Source organism: Sus scrofa, chromosome 15 (assembly GCF_000003025.6).
Source record: "Sus scrofa isolate TJ Tabasco breed Duroc chromosome 15, Sscrofa11.1, whole genome shotgun sequence".
Lineage (NCBI taxonomy): Eukaryota > Metazoa > Chordata > Mammalia > Artiodactyla > Suidae > Sus > Sus scrofa.
This window is the reverse complement of record NC_010457.5, coordinates 47,386,402-47,403,720: the sequence shown is the minus strand read 5'-3', so window position 1 is coordinate 47,403,720 and position 17,319 is coordinate 47,386,402. Positions and strand designations below refer to the sequence as shown.

General features: G+C 38.9%; 1 protein-coding gene across 1 annotated transcript in view; it reads left to right on the top strand.

Moving 5' to 3' along the window:
* The window catches only part of LOC100525542 (disintegrin and metalloproteinase domain-containing protein 32), a 133,724-nt gene extending 118,088 nt beyond the window's left edge, over positions 1 to 15,636 (top strand). The window contains exons 21-23 of the mRNA XM_021075123.1: positions 4,460 to 4,498; positions 9,769 to 9,807; positions 15,303 to 15,636. Of these exons, the coding sequence (XP_020930782.1) occupies positions 4,460 to 4,498; positions 9,769 to 9,807; positions 15,303 to 15,312 (88 nt within the window). The 3' untranslated portion in view covers positions 15,313 to 15,636. The remainder of the gene's footprint in view (positions 1 to 4,459; positions 4,499 to 9,768; positions 9,808 to 15,302) is intronic.

Below are 17,319 nucleotides of genomic sequence, written 5' to 3'. Positions count from 1 at the left end.
GCATGTATCTTTTAAAATTATGTTTTTCTCTGGAGTTCCCATCATGGCTCAGTGGTTAATGAATCCGACTGAGAACGATAAAGTTGCAGGTTCGATCCCTGGCCTTGCTCAGTGGGTTAAGGACCCGGCATTGCCATGAGCTGTGGTGTAGGTTGCAGACGTGGCTTGGATCCCGTGTTGCTCTGGCTCTGGCATTAGGCTTGGCAGCTACAGCTCCAACTAGACTCCTAGTCTGGGAACATCCATATGCCGTGGGTGTGGCCCTAGAAAAGGCAAAAAGACAAAAAAAAAAATTATGGTTTTCTCTGGATATATACCCAGGAGTAGGATTGCTGGAGAATATGGTAGTTCCATATTTGTTTTTTGTTTTTTTCAGGAAACTCCATACTGTTCCCCATAGGGATTGCCCCAGCTTGTATTCCCACCAGCAGTGTAGGAAGGTTCCCTTTTCTCCACACCCTTTCCAGAATTTACTATTTTTAAACTTTTTTTTTTTTTTTTTTTTTTTGTCTTTTTGCTATTTCTTTGGGCCGCTCCCACGGCATATGGAGGTTCCCAGGCTAGAGGTCGAATCGGAGCTGTAGCCACCGGCCTACGCCAGAGCCACAGCAACGCAGGATCCGAGCCGCATCTGCAACCTACACCACAGCTCACGGCAACGCCGGATCGTCAACCCACTGAGCAAGGGCAGGGACCGAACCCGCAACCTCATGGTTCCTAGTCGTATTCGTTAACCACTGCGCCACGACGGGAACTCCTACTATTTTTAAACTTTTTGATGATGTCCATTATGATTGGTGTGAGGTAATACCTTATGGTAGTTTTGATTTGCATTTCTCTAATAATTAGTGATACTGAGCATCTTTTTATGTGCTTTTTGGCATTCTGTCTGTCTTATTTGAAGAAATATCTGTTTGAACCTGACCATTTTTTAATTGGGTTGTTTGGGGTTTTTTTGATATAAAGCTGTATGAGGTGTTTGTTTTGTATGTTTTGGAGATTAATCCTTTGTCAGTTGCTTTGCTGGCAAAGATGTTTTTCCCCAATTTTATGGATTGTCTTTTCATTTTGTTAATGGCTTCCTTTGCAAAAGCTTTCAAGTTTAATTAGGTCCCATTTGTTTAATTTTGTTTTTATTTTCATTACTTTAGGAGGTAGATCAAATGAGTATTGCTGCAATTTAACTTCTCCTAAGTTCTTTGATCATCTTTATGGTCATTACCTTAAACTCTTTCCCAGGTAGATTGCCTATCTCCACTTCACTTAGTTCTGAGTTTTAGCTTTGTGCTTTGTTTAGAATTTGTTCCTCTGTTGCTTCATTTTTCCTAACTTGCTATTTTTTATTTCTGTGTATTTGATGTGTTGGTTATGTTTCCAATCTTGAAGAAGTGGCCTTTTGTAGATGTCCTATGTATCCCAGCAGCATACTCTCCTCTTGTCACCAGAGTTATATGTTCTTGGGGCACCCCCCATGTGGGCTATGTGGGTCCTTCTGTTGTGGGTGGTTTTGTAGGTTTGTCTGGTCTCTGGACCACTTGATTGCCATGTTTGCCTTGCATGCTTGCATGGAAGCTGCAGGCTCTAATGGTCAGGGCCAGGTCACAAGACAGCTGGCTATGAAACCTTGGTGGGGGAATGAGGCTAGAGTTGGCTCACTTGTGTGTAGAATTGGGGTCCAAGAGATCCTTGGGATGTTGCTCACCCACCAGTGAGTGAAGCTAGTTCTTGTGCCTAGTGCTGCCCCACTGGCAGGCACAGCTGGATCATGGGGTCTGCCTGCAGTGCCCAGGGGTCCCAGAGCTGGTGTCACACCACTGGTGAATGGGGCTGGTTCCTGACACAGCTGGCTACAAGGCTCAGGGCATCCTGATGCTTGTATTAGCCTGCTAGTGGGGGGAGGGAGAGGGCTCAGCTGATCCCAGAGCTGATGCTGGACTGCTATCAGATGGGTCCATGGGCTGTGGGGCTGCAGGTGTCCTGGACCTGGTGTCCACCTGCTGGTGGGTGAGGCTGGTCCTGAATCTAGGGCAGTCTCACTAGTGGGTGGGGCCAGGGATTCTGGGGCTGGTGCTTGCCTGCTTATGGATCTTAGAGTCTCAGTTGCAGAACCTTGGGGGTCCTGGGTCTGGTACTGTCCATTGGTGTATGGGGCCAGGTCCAGGACACTCTGGTGAGCAGGGCCATGTCCAAGTGTGGCTGTGGGCCAGGGAGTCTTAAGGCAGCCTGACTTATAGTGGGTGAAGCTATGTCCCTGTCCAGTTATTTGTTTGCTCTGAGGTGTCCCAGTACTGGTGTCTTTAGGAAGTAGGCAGGGGTGGGACTAGTCCAGGAGCTCATAGGCTAGAAGGAGGATTCCACAATGGTACCTGCTGGCAATGGTGTCCTTGAGGTAGAATGAGCTCCCAAAAATGGCTGCTGCAGTGCCCATCCCCAAAGAGAGCTCCAGTGGTCTCTTGCCTCTCTGGGAGTCTCTCCAAGGTCAGCCAGTGGGTCTGACCCAGGCTCCATTCAAGTCACTGCTTCTGCCCTGCGTCATGGAGTGTGTGAGATTCTGTGTGCCCTTGGGAGTGGAATCTACTTCCCATAGCCATCTGGTTCTCTTGAAAGTGAGCCCTGTTGGCCTTCAGCCAAATATTATGGGGGCTTATCTTCCCAGCACAAGACTCCTGGGCTGGGAATCCTGATGTGGGGCTCAGGCACCTCACTCCTTGAGGAGAACCCTGCAGTTGTAATTATTTTCCCATTTGTGGGTCACCCACCGGGGGAATACGGTCTTGACTATATTGTGACTCTGCCACTGCTACCTATTTTGCTGTGGTTCCTTTTTTATATTTTTGCTTGTAGAAAATCTTTTCAGGTATGTCCCAGTCCTTTTCATCAATGGTTGTTCTGAAAGTAGTTGGGATTTTGGTGTGCCTGCGAGAGGAGGTAAGCTCAACATGTCTTTATTCTGTCATCTTGGCCAGTCTCATCCTGTCATTTCTTATTTAATGAATTCTGTTCCCTTATTGATCTCTATGGAAATCCTAAACATATTTTTTATGAAGTTTTTCTGTTACCTATAATTGTTAGTTTATGAATTTTTTAGTTTACTCTGGCTGTGGACATTACCTCATACTCGCTTTTTTATTTGCTTGTAAGGCCATCTTAAGCATCAATGATTGTTTCATGAGAATTCTGCATGTTCTGCTTTGAAGAATCCTCCTTCTCAAGATTATTTTATGTTTTACCTCCTAAGTCATACGTTAGCAGTGCTTGTTACACATGGAGACCTAGAATGCATAGGAAGCATGAATTAGTATCCTGAACCTGTACAGAAAAAGGCTTAAGATTCCTGTTTCTGTATGTGATATTCTCATCCATATCCCTAAACCATTTTAAGCATCTGGCATTCCTGTGACTGTAGGTGATCCTTTTCCATCTATACTTCTGAAGCAGTTTCCCCAAAGCATCCCTAAGGCTCATGACAACAGCTTTTACTTCCCCCACTTAGGTAGTATAGCCTTTCATAGCATCCAAAGTTAGAGGAGGGCATCAGCTCCAGTTTTCCAGGTGGTCTCCACTCCTTATAAACTGATGTGTTTAATTGATTCCCCTACCTCTGGAGTTCCTATTTACCCATTTACCTTTTATGCTTTCAGCTTACTCTTTTTTTTTTTTTTCAAGCTATCATTAGAAAAGTCCCTTTCTTCCCTTAAATTGTCATTTTGTGTTTTTTTCCCCACCATTTATCTATGTGTGGAATAGGAGATGGAAATTACCCTGTCAGCCCAGTCTGTTTGATTGTTTAGAAGTTGGTAAGGGTTTTAAATCATGACCTGCAGTAATTTGTCAGTGAGTGAAACATTAGGTTAGAACCTAAAAGGCCAGAATCAGGCATTCAACATCAAGCATATATTCTGTGCTGGGAAGTGATAAGGAGAAAAACAAATCTGTTTTCTTGCTCCCCTTTCTCGTTGGGAATTTGAAATTTATATTCCTTATGGACATGGAATATGTATAAATAAGAATGTTACTTATTTGTAAACTGAAGTTTAGTAATCTTTTGAAATGATTCATTAGTGGTGATTAGCGGTATAAAAGAGTTATTTAACACAGGTTGTAAAATGAACTGGCATTCATTTGTTATGGATTTTTTAATTTTTATTTTTTTTTTAGTCTTTTTGTCTTTTAGGGCTGGCACCCCGGGCATATGGAGGTTCCCAGGCTTGGGAGCTAATCGGAGCTATAGCCACCAGCCTACACCAGAGCCACAGCAATGCAGGATCTGAGCCATGTCTGTGACCTACACCACAGCTCAGGGCAATGCCAGATCCTTAACCCACTGAGCAAAGCCAGGGATCAAACCCGTATACTCATGGATGCTACTTGGGTTGGTTAACTGCTGAGCCACAACAGGAACTCCTGTTATGGATTTTTAAAGTATTAACTTAGAAGTATTATTTTCACTTTCATTTAGGTCCAAATCAGAAAATAACAGCCAAACAGATACTGTCAGGTAAGCAAATTAGAAAGTATTCCTTAAAATAAATATGTGTTAAAAAATAAGATGAACAAATTGATAATCAGTAATTAACTACTAATTAAGCAGCAACAATTGATAAGGTACTATACATAAAAAATTCCTACTAGTATTTGTCAATCAATAACTAGTGAGTATTTGTCTAAATAAATCACTGTCCCTTTTCTTCAGTTTGTTAATGTATGTTGGGAGTTCATTCTTGGGAAGCAAAGGAATAAATAATTGGTGAAATATTTCTGGTGCTAACTCATAAATGGGAAGTTTACTTCTTTATTTGGAAACTCTGCAACTAAAACCCCAATATGTATACTTATAAACAACTTAATGAGTGCTGACCCTGGAGAAAAAGATTGTAAAGGAATAATATCCAGAGACTCTCAGGGTTACAAAGTAGCTTTAATTAGGTCTCCCTTCAATTCCTGAAAGGTGGCTATCTCTGAATAATAGTACAGTAATTGTCTGTTTTTCTACATCCAACAGTTTGGGATGGTGTTATTTCACATAGTTTCCTTCAGAGTACACAGCTATCCCAAAACACGTCCAAATCTATAGAGTAAACTGTCTAGGATGCACAACAGGGCTGTATAATTTCTTTTAGTCCAGATGAAATCTTTCTCTTTAATCACAATGCTTGCTTTTCTTATCCTTTATCTCTCTTTTGTTATTATGATCATCTCCTTTTGTGACACCTTGGAGTCATGGGTTTCTCTCACCAAACTAAAAACATTGATTGTTGTTATCATGTGCTCTCTGTGTGAGGGAGTTATCCTTGGTCCTCAAACACAGTCACCTTTTCCTCACCTTGGACATATGTCTTATTATACTCTGTTATTGTAGAGCGTATTATATTGCTCAGCATTGTATAGCTAGCATGTAGCACAGTTCTTGGTTTATGGTAAGTGTTCAATACATGTGTGTTACGTGAATGAATGATTACTTTTTGTTTTTGTTTTTGTTTTTGTTTTTTTGCCATTTCTTGGGCCGCTCCCGCGGCATATGGAGGTTCCCAGGCTAGGAGTCTAATCGGAGCTGTAGCTGCCAGCCTACGCCAGAGCCACAGCAACGCAGGATCCGAGCCACGTCTGCGACCTACACCATGAGAATCAAACCCGCAACCTCATGGTTCCTAGTCAGATTCGTTAACCACTGCGCCACGACGGGAACTCCCCATGAATGATTGCTTTTAATGTTTTCCACATCCACATACACAGGCAGCCAGACCAAAAATAATAATAATAATAATAATCCACAAACACAAAGGTACATAGACAAATACACACAAACACATACACACACATCTATTTATCTATAATGTTAATACCTGCTCCCATCTCTCCTTTATATTGTCTCTCATTCTGAAACCCTGTCAATAGAATTCATTTCCCTTAGGATACTTACTCACCTACATTGAGGGAGGGATGGCAGCAAATGTACCTATATTACCATTGGGGGAGTATAATCTGGAATGTTAATCCACTGCTCTATCCTTCTGGGTTGGGGTACACCAGGGAAGTATATTTAGGATAATTCATTTAGATTTAAAGGATGTCACTTGAGTTCCTGTCATGGCTCGGTGACAAACACAACTAGTAACCATGAGGATGTGGGTTTGATCCCTGACCTCGCTCAGTGGGTTAAGTATACAGTGTTGCTGTGAGCTGTCGTGTGGGTCACAGACGCAGCTCGGATACCGCATTGCTGTGGCTGTGGTGTAGGCCAGTGGCTACAGCTCCGATTAGACCCCTAGCCTGGGAACCTCCATATGCCGGCGGGTGTGTGGTCCTAAAAAGGACAAAAGACAAAAAAAAAATAAAAAATAAAAGATGTCACTTGACTCTGCTTCTGTGTTTTACTGACATAAGATCCATTATAGTTTTCAGATCCTTTATTTTTGGAATAATCTTTTCCTGGTGGAAAATCAGTGGAAAAGACTGTTGAGATCAAAGAATGCAGGGAGGTGGGATGAATCCCAGCATAGGTTATATTAATACCACTGAAGCATAACTTTTTTTTTTAGGGCTGCACCCGCAGTATATGGAGGTTCCCAGGCTAGGGGTCGAATCAGAGCTGTAGCTGCCAGCCTACACCACAGCCACAGCAACGCTGGATCCTCAACCCACTGACCAAGGCCAGGGATCAAACCCACATCCTCATGGTTCCTAGTTGGATTTGTTTCCTCTGCACCACAACGGGACTCCAAGTATAACTTTTTAAATATCTAAATTCAGTCAATACTTTCAGTCTTTTTCTAAATGACGGAAGGATATTAGATCATTTATCAGCAAACTCCAATCATTACTCTCACAAAATGTCGTTTGACTTTTAACTTTTCCTGGGTTTCATTTTTATCTTTCTGACTCCCCCTCCATTTGTCAGTTATTATTATTATTACCATTATCATTTTATATTAAATGAATACTTACCAGGATTTAACAACATTATTTACTAATTACTTTGCTCACTATTCATTCTAGAAACCATTTTTTGTTTTTTTTAATTTTGATTTCAATTTTCCTTTTCCTGATATACAATCCTTTTAGTTTTAGTGTCTGTGATTATAACTATATGGTATTAAACTCATCTTTTTCATACTCATCTTTGGGGTTTTTTTTTTTTTTTTCTTCTGGAGAAGGAAGGATTTATTATTTGCAGGCAGTAAAGACAACACCGGGACCATACTCATCTTTGAAAGCAGCTTAAATGGTTCCAGACTTGCAGTTTAGAGTCACTTTCCACAGCTCTTTTAAAGTATTGTGTTGCTGTCATGTGACAATTACTGGCATTGATGAGACCTCAGCTGTCAGTCATTAATTTATCATTCCCTTCCAATTAATCCGTTTACTCTAAATGACTTTTAAGATTTCCTCTTTGTCCTGAATGCTTTGTTGTTTTATTATATGCTCATTTTTTAATGTTTTTTCCCATTAAAATTTAATATCCCACAATCATATATATGAAAAAATTATTCATTGTGTATAAATCCCTCGTAGATTTTTTTGAGTTTTTTTTAATTCCTCAAATGAATTTATCACATCTGCAGTTGTATAATGATCATAACAATCCAATTTCACAGGATTTCCATCCCACAGCCCAAGCACATCCCTCCACCCCCCCAAACTGTCTCCTCTGGAGACCATAAGTTTTTCAATGTCTGAGAGTCAGTCAGCATCTGTTCTGCAAAGAAGTTCAGTCTGTCCTTTTTTCAGATTCCACATGTCAGTGAAAGCATTTGATGTTGGTGTCTCATTGTATGGCTGACTTCACTTAGCATGATAGTTTCTAGGTCCATCCATGTTGCTAAAAATGCAGGTATTTCGTTCATTTTAATGGCTGAATAATATTCCATTGTGTATATGTACCACATCTTCTCGATGGACATTTAGGTTGTTTCCATGTCTTGGCTATTGAGAAGAGTGCTGCAATGAACATCAGAGTACATGTGTCTTTGCGAGTCGTGGTTTTCTCTGGGTAGATGCCTAGGAGTGGGATTGTTGGATCAACTGGGAGTTCTATGTGTAGTTGTCTGAGGCATCTCCATCCTGTTTTCCACAGTGGTTGCACCAACTTACAATCCCACCAAGAGTGTAGTAGGGTTCCTTTTTCTCCACACTGTCTCCAGTACTTCTTGTTTGTAGACTTTTGGATGATGGCCTTTCTGGCTGGTGTAAGGTGGTACCTCAGAGTGGTTTTGATTTGCATTTCTCTAATAATGAGTGATGTTGAACATCTTTTCATGTGTTTTTTGGCCATCTGTATGTCTTCTTTGGAGAACTGTCTGTTTAGATCTTCTGCCCATTTTTTTGATGGGGATTTCCTCTTTGTCCTGAATGCTTTGTTGTTTTATTATATGTTCTGATAGAATTTGTTTTTATTTATGCTGCTCTGGATCCCCCATAGTTTTGAGATATCAGCCCTCAGGTCATTAATTCTGAGAAAACAGTCATTATCTCTTTAATTATTGACTCTTTTGCAATCTTTTTCTTTTCTACCTCTGAAATGTCTATATTTGGGAGAGTCTTCTCACTGTATCCTCCATGTTTCTTAACCTGGCTGTTCATGTGCTCTGCATTTTCATGGCTCTATCTGTCATTGATTTCCTCATATTCATTTCCAAATCACCCATTCTCTTAACAACCAAGCTTTTCTTGCCTTATTTCTGCCTTGATATCTAGGGAGATCCTAAACATTTCTATTAAAGGTTTTTATATTACCCATTGATTTTAATATGTGAATTTTCTGTTCTGCTGTGCTGTGGCTATGGGCATTTAACACACAGTAATTTGTAACTGAGATTTGTAAGCTCATCATCAGGGGCAGTGAGCATTCTTTCGGGAATTCTGCACAGCCGGAGTTATAGAGGCATACATATATTAAGAAGAGGGGAATGTTTCAGGTTTGCCAGTCTTGGGGCATGAATGTTTCACTATATTTTTTCTTTATGCTTGCTGGTTCAAATTTGTGGGTAGTGTAACTGAGGAACTGGGGTCCTGCCCCACAGGTCTGGGGTCCTTTTCCATCCACGCGACTGAAATAATTTGCCTGTTGCATTTCCAGTGGCCACATATTTTATTATCTCCATTCGAGACCACCAGGCTTAGGCTTCACTGTAGCTTTCTAACACCTAAGTATCTGTGCCCTGATTACATCCAAGCTAGGGTTATTAAAATCTGCCCATTAAGGTATAAGTAATTCAGATTCCCATGTAGTCATTCAGCTTTTGCTCCTATTTTCCCTCTGAATTTCTAGTTTCTTCATTTTTATACCAATAGATAAAAAGCCTTTTCTGGCTGTCAGTCTCAGTTGGGTATTAATTTTTTGTGCTATTTTTCTTGAGTTTTTCTGCAAAATAGAAATGGGAAGCTTTCCTTGTGGAATCAAAAAGGGGGAGTTATTCATCAGTTAAGTCTACTAGTTTGCCCAGATGAGTTTTAATTTGCAAATGTGGCAATTTACATGTGAACAAATAAGAAGCTAACTTGTAACCCAGAGGCCAAATTTAGGCATTTACCTGTGCTTAGAAGTGATAAAGGAAAAAATCCATCTCCACTATCTTGATACATTTCCCTACTGGAGGATTTAAATTTTACACTGTCTGTTGCACTTGGTGTTAGATAAATAAGAATGCTACTTATCTGCATGGCCCAGGTGGTAAAAGAGTTAGTTTTCGTATAAAATGGCTTGATCTTCGTTTGTAAAGTAGGCCAGTTTCTTAGTATTAACTTTTAGACCTTTTTATTTTTATTTAGATCCAAGTCAGAAAGTAGTGCCCAAACAAATACCAGCAGGTAAGTAACTTAGTAAATGTTTCTTATAAAAGTATGTATATATTAAAAATAAGAATGAATAAATAATTGCTTAATATTTTTTGATCAGCCACAATTGATAAAGTGTTGCACTATAAACAACTTATTATTTTCCATTCTAGGAATGAGTATTAATTAATTCAATCTTTTCTTCAGTTTACTAATTTTATATTGATTGCTTACTTTTTTGATACACAGGAAAAAAACTAGTTAAGTCTAATGAGGGACAAGATATTTCCAATTATTTTGTGAAACTCACTCATAAGCAGAGCATTTTTACATGCTTTATGGTGAAATAACACAAAGGGAAATATTGCTTTTTTGTTCAGATTATATTTATACCCACAAACTCAATGTGAACAACTGAGTGGATTATTACCCCAGTTAGGAGGAGTTTATCTAAGAGACAGTTATCGTAAACACACTCAAATTATGCATTTTCCACATCCCCCACCCAGCCCAACAGTCCACAATTGTGTTAATAAGGGTTCTCTGAGTTTTCACTTTTACATGTGGCCTTGTGATCCTTCTGAAGTCCTCAATTATTTACTGATCTGCTAATCTTCTTTCTCCCTTGTAAGGTTTTAGTTTTCTTGCACTGTCCAGCATTTTTCCTTAACATGTCTTCTTTTAGTTACATTCAATCCACTGATATTCTAGGTTAAATTTTCAGGCCACAGCACCATATTACATGGTTTCTGTCCTCCCTGATCAAGTCTATACCCACCCTCCAGTCCCACTAGGGAAGCTATTGGCATTTCTATATCCTTTATTCTTTTGGTTATGGATGCCTCCTAACATAATTACCCGTTTATAGACATTACTTTCTCCAAACTAAGTTTGAAGGAAAAAAAGCTGATTTTATGTATTGCCTCCACTCTGTCACCATTACCAAGGGATTCGTGAATGTAGTGCTCAAACACTGTAATACTTCCAAACTTCTGCTTACCTCTATAGGCATTACTTTCCTGATGAACTCTGAATTGCTTGAGGGTAATGGCCAGGTAAAGATATGTTTTAAAGATAATAAGTAGCAGAGGTAGGGAAAGGATGGGAAGGTAAAATTATACCTCTCTTATTGTTGCTGGAATTTGGCCTCTGTCTGCTGGTGCTGAATTGAAATGCAGAGAGAGTTTGGTTGGGGTAAAGGAGAAAAAAATAGCTTTATTGCTATGCCAGGCAAAGGATGGTCATAGCAGGCTAATGCCCTAAAGACTGTTTCCCCTCCCCCCCGCCCCCGCCCCCGCCAAGAATTGTGAGGCGTTTTATAGTAAAAAGGAGAAAAACAGGTTTTCAGATAGGAATCAGGATTGGGACAAACATGCATTCTTCTTTCTTTTGGGGGAATCTTAGTCATCAAAGCTGGAGTCAGGAGATCTCGGTATGATTATGATGGTGGTCTTCTGGGTTATTGCCTAGAATCACAGTACTTGCAAAAAGGGCATTTTGACGAGAGATTGGAACAAAATAAGAAAGTTCCTGAAAAACATCATGTGCTAATAATCTTTAACCCACAGACAATTGTGCTCAGGGTGCCTAATCTTTAGCTTTCAGGTATAGGGTGCAATTAAGCCAGAGAGAAAGACAAGGAAGGACTTTAAACTGTCTTGAATGTTCCTCCCTTGTCTTTGCATCTCCTCTCTTCCCTGATCAGCAACTGTCTGAACCTGTCCCTAGGAACTCAGGGAAGGTCATGGTGGCTGAAGAACAAGAAATGGGGGACACCGAAAGGCTCTTATGCCCAGGAGCTCCACAGAGCCATATCCAGTTTCATTACCTCTGAATTCTATATTCATGTCATGTATTTGTATATAAATTAGTCTATAAAATGAATTCATGATCTGGCCACTTTATCCATTAGGCACTGTAGGCAAAAATCCTTAAGACCTATGAGTTTCCAAGCACCAAAACCCCAACACTGTTTATAATGTGAAAAATCAAAAATGATTGGCTGCAAGATATGAAAAAAGTAAAAGCTATGTATATTTATTTACTTATTTATTTTTTAGAGCCTCTGGTTTTATTTATATTTATTTTTTTAATTTTAATTATTTCCCCAAATACAATTTTTTTTCTACTGGATAGAACAGTGACCCAGTTACACATATATGTATACATTCTTTTTTCTCACTTTATCATGCTCCATCATAAGTGACTAGACATAGTTCCCAGTGCCCACAGCAGGATCTCAGTGCTAATCCATTCCAAAGGCAGTAGTTTGCATCTATTAACCCCAAGCTCCCAATCCATCCCACTCTCTCCCCTCCCCCTTGGCAACCACAAGTCTATTCTCCAAGTCCATGATTTTCTTTTCTGAAGAAAGGTTCATTTGTGCTGCATATTAGATTCAAAATATAAGTGATATCATATGGTATTTGTCTTTCTCTTTCTGACTTATTTCACTCAGTATGAGAGTCTCTAGTTCCATCCATGTTGCTGCAGATGGCATTATTGCATTCTTTTTTATTGCTGAGTAGTATTCCATTGTGTGTGTGTGTGTGTGTGTGTGTGTGTGTGTGTGTGTATGTGAGTGTATACCACATCTTCCTAATCCATTCATCTGTTGATGGACATTTGGGTTGTTTCCATGTCTTGGCTATTGTGAATAGTGCTGCAATGAACATGCGGGTGCATGTATCTTTTTTAAGGAGAGTTTTGTCTGGATATATGCCCAAGAGTGGGACTGCTGGATCATATGGTAGTTCTATGCATATATTTCTAAGGTACCTCCATACTCTTCTCCATAGTGGCTGTACCAGCTTACATTCCCACCAACAGTGCAGGAGGGTTCCCTTTTTTCCACAATCCCTCCAACACTTGTTTGTGGACTTAGTAATGATGGCCATTCTGACTGGTGTGAGGTGGTATCTCATGGTAGTTTTGATTTGCATTTCTCTAATAATCAGTGATGTTGTACATTTTTTCATGTGCTTGTTGGCCATCTGCATATCTTCCTTGGAGAAATGTTTATTCAGGTCTTTTGCCCATTTTTCCATTGGGTGGTTGGCTTTTTTGCTGTTGAGTTGTATAAGTTGCTAGTATATTTTAAAGATTAGGCCCTTGTCAGTTGCTTTATATGAAACCATTTTCTCCCATTCAGTAAGTTGTCTCATTTTTTTTTTATGGTTTTCTTTGCTGTGCAAAAGCTTGTCAGTTTAATTAGGTCCCATTGGTTTATTTTTGCTTTTATTTCTGCTGCTTTGGGAGACTGATGTGAGAAGACATTTGTAAGGTTGATGCCAGAGAACGTTTTGCCTATGTTCTCTTCCAGGAGTTTGATGGTGTCTTGTCTTATATTTAAGTCTCTAAGCCATTTTGAGTTTATTTTCGTGCATGGTGTGAGGGTGTGTTCTACATTCATTGCTTTGCATGCAGCTGTCCAGGTTTCCCAGCAATATTTGCTGAAAAGACTGTCTTTTTCCCATTTTATGTTCTTGTCTTCTTTGTCAAAGATTAATTAACCGTGGATGTCTGGGTTTATTTCTGGGTTCTCTATTCTGTTCCATTGGTCTGTCTGTCTGTTTTGGTACCAGTACCACACTGTCTTGATGACTGTGGCTTTGTAATATTGCCTGACGTTTGGAAGAGTTACGTCTCCTGCTTGGTTTTTGTTCCTCAGGATTGCTTTGGCAATTCTGGGTCTTCTGTGGTTCCATATAAATGTTTGGATTGTTTATTCTAGTTCTGTGAAAAATGTCGTGGGTAAATTGATAGGGATTGCATGCAATCTGTAGATTGCTTTGGGTAGTATGGCCATTTTTACAATATTAATTTTTCTAGCCCAAGAGCATGGAATATCTTTCCATTTCTTTGAATCCTCTTTAATTTCCTTGATTAATGTTTTATAGTTCTCAGCATATAAGTCCTTTACCTCCTTGGTCAGGCATATTCCCAGGTATTTGATTTTTGGAGGTGCCATTTTAGAAGTATTGTATTTCTGTATTTCTTTTCTAATATTTCATTGTTAGTATATAGAAATTTGACTGATTTCTGAATGTTAATCTTATATCCTGCTACTTTGTTGAATTTGTGGATCAGTTCAAGTAGTTTTTGGGTTGCGTCCTTAGGGTTTTCTACATATAGTATCATGTCATCTGGATACAGTGACAGTTTTACCTCTTTTGCGATCAACATATGCAAATCAATCAATGTCACCACATTAATCAAAGAAAAGTCAAAAACCACATGATCATCTCAATAGATGCAGAAAAAACATTTGACAAAGTCCAATATCCATCCATGATCAAAACTCTTACCAAAGTGGGTATAGACAGAACATACCTTAACATAATCAAAGCCATTTATGACAAACCCACAGCAAATATAATACTCAATGGAGAAAAGCTGAAAGCCTTCCCACTAAAATCTGGAACAGAAAAAGGATACTCACTCTCACCACTGTTATTCAACATAGTACTGGAAGTCCTAGCCACAGCAATCAGACAAACAAAAGAAATAAAAGACATACAAAAAGGAGGAGAAGAGGTAAAACTATCACTGTATGCAGATGACATGATACTATATATAGAAAACCCTAAGGACGCAACCCAAAAACTACTTGAACTGATCCACAAATTCAACAAAGTAGCAGGATATAAGATTAACATTCAGAAATCAGTCGAATTTCTATATACTAACAATGAAATATTAGAAAAGAAATACAGAAATACAATACTTCTAAAATGGCACCTCCAAAAATCAAATACCTGGGAATATACCTGACCAAGGAGGTAAAGGACTTATATGCTGAGAACTATAAAACATTAATCAAGGAAATTAAAGAAGATGTAAAGAAATGGAAAAATTTTCCATGCTCCTGGGTTGGAAAAATTAATTTTTTTTTTTGTCTTTTTTGTCTTTTCTAGGGCCACACCTGTGGCATATGGAGGTTCCCAGGCTAGGGGTCTAATTGGAGCTGTAGCCGCTGGCCTACACCAGAGCCAGAGCAACGTGGGATCTGATCCACCTCTGCAACCTACACCACAGCTCACGGCAATGCCAGATCCTTAACACTGAGCAAGGCCAGGAATTGAACCTGCAACCTCATGGTTCCTAGTCGGATTCATTAACCACTGAGCCATGACGGGAAGTCCTGGAAAAATTAATATTGTAAAAATGGCCATGCTACCCAAAGCAATCTACAGATTCAATGATACGTATTTAGATTTCTAAAAAAAATATACAAATTTAACTTAATTGTTATATTCATGAACATTTCATTGCACGTGGAAAAAAAATGTTAGGATTTCTCATGGGCAAGTACTTCTGATTAAATACGATGGTTCCCCAAAAAACACAGAAAATTTTTAGTAAATAAGTTACAGCTAAATAATTTCACAAGCAAAACTGTCAAAATTCTTCCTAGCATTCTTTTTTGCTTCATGAATTTTTCATTTGGCAACTGTATGTTTTGCAACGGAAGGTAATTTTCTTGCTACCAGTTCCTTAAGCATGTGTGTCTTTGTTCTCTTCCACAGTAACCAATAATTCCTTCAGAAGGCGATGGATATTACCTGGTGTCTCACTGAGACATAAAAATTCAGCCTGTCCTTCCCTGGTCACAGCTGAAGAAAACAATAAACCGAGTGTGAACCAATTTGCATAGCGTCTATTGTTCTTTCCTCCTCCACCCCTGAGACAGCAGTTCAGCCATTTCAGGACCGGTAACTGAGGATGGTCAATCTCATCTCCCCCGACTCCCTGAGCTCTTCTCTTCAGCTCTCCCCACCGCCCACTCGGGCTGACTGTCTGGGGCCCCTGGTGCTGGGCATCTGCCTCATCCTACCCAGGAAATGATCTGGGTGGCCGACTACATTCCTTCTCCTGGCCCTTCATCCTGGACTTGGCTGGCTGCATGCAGGGCTCTGTCAGCATAGCTATCAGCCCACCTTACCCACCCCACAACCCCAGGACCAAGGCTTCTGAGCGACGCTGTGCTGGCTCTTTCCAGGCCTCTTGTTCTGGTTGCCACCTTTCTCTTGCTTCTCTGAAGATGACCTGCAGGGTGAAATCCCAGGAAGCAGAAAGAATCCCAGATCCCAGCTTAGGCTTCCTACTCAGGGGCAAAGATTAACCTCTTTTCAGGGTTTGGTATGGAGATCGATAAATTGAGTCAGGAAAAGTCTCTCATTTTCCATTTTCCAAAAGAGTGTTTTAAATTGTTCAGTTTTTCAGTTAAATATTTGGCAAAATTCACCAAAGATGCTGGAGTTTTCTTTGGGGAAAGATTTAAAATTATGGATTCAATTTTTTAAACAGATAGAGGACTATTTGGATTTTCCATTAAAGGAGTTTATCCATTTAATGGTCAATCTTTTGGAAAAAAATTTTCATAAGATCCTTTTTCAATGTCTATATGAGCTATAGTTATGACCTCTCTCATTCTTGACCATAGTTATACTTTATTGCATCTCTGTTTTCTGTTTCATTGATTTCTGCCTTTTAACATTTGCTGTTTTCCTGGCTTCTTGAGGTGAAAGTTTAGATCATTGATTTTAAACGTTTTCTAATTCATTTAAAGATATAGATTTGTTCTATATCTCATTAGCTGCATTTCACAAATTTTGATGTGTTGTATTTCCATTAAGCTTTAGGTCAAAATATTTTCTAATTTTTATTTTGATCTCAGCATTATGGGTTACTTAGAAGTGTGTTGTTTAATTTCCAATATTTGAATATTTTCAGTTTAATCTTTTAAAAAATTGATTTCTAGTTAATTCAGTTATCGTCAGAGAACAACTTGCATAATTTCAATACTTGAAAGTATTGTTTTGCTTATGATCCACCCTAAGGTCTATTTTTATGAATGTTCCATGTGCACTGAAAACCTGCATTTTACAGTTGTCAAATTTATAAATGTCAATTAAGTTAGGCTTTTTTAACACTTTTTCAAATCTTCTGAATTTTTTCCTCTTATTCTATCATTTCCTGAAGGAGATATGTTAAAATTGGCAGTTATTTCTAAAGATAATGTCATTTGTTTTAGGTATATTATTTATGTTTCAAGTATTTTGAAGTTATATCTTAGTGCATGTATCTTTAGAACTGTTACGTTTTCCTGACCCTTTATCATTACGCAAGTCTCTTTTTCCTCTCTAGTAATACTCTTAGGCTTGAATTCTCCCTCTTCTTATATTACTATAGCAGGTCAACTTTTTTACAGTCGGTCTTTGCATGGGATATCTTGGTCCTTTTATTTCCCATGTATATATTTTTTTATATTTAAGATGTATCTGACAGAAACAACATACAGTTAGGTCATGTATTTTTTTAAAAGTCTAGTCAGACAACTGGAGTGTTAAAAGCATTTACATGTAATATAATTTCTGTTACTGTTGGTTTTAAATATCATTTTGCTATGTGTTCTCTATTTGTCTCATATTTATTTGTTCTTTTGTTTTTTTTTCCCCTCTTTTTCTTTTAGGTTAATTGAGCAATAATCTATTTTTCTTCTCTATTGGTTTTTCAGCTGTCCTTTTTTAACATTTAACATTT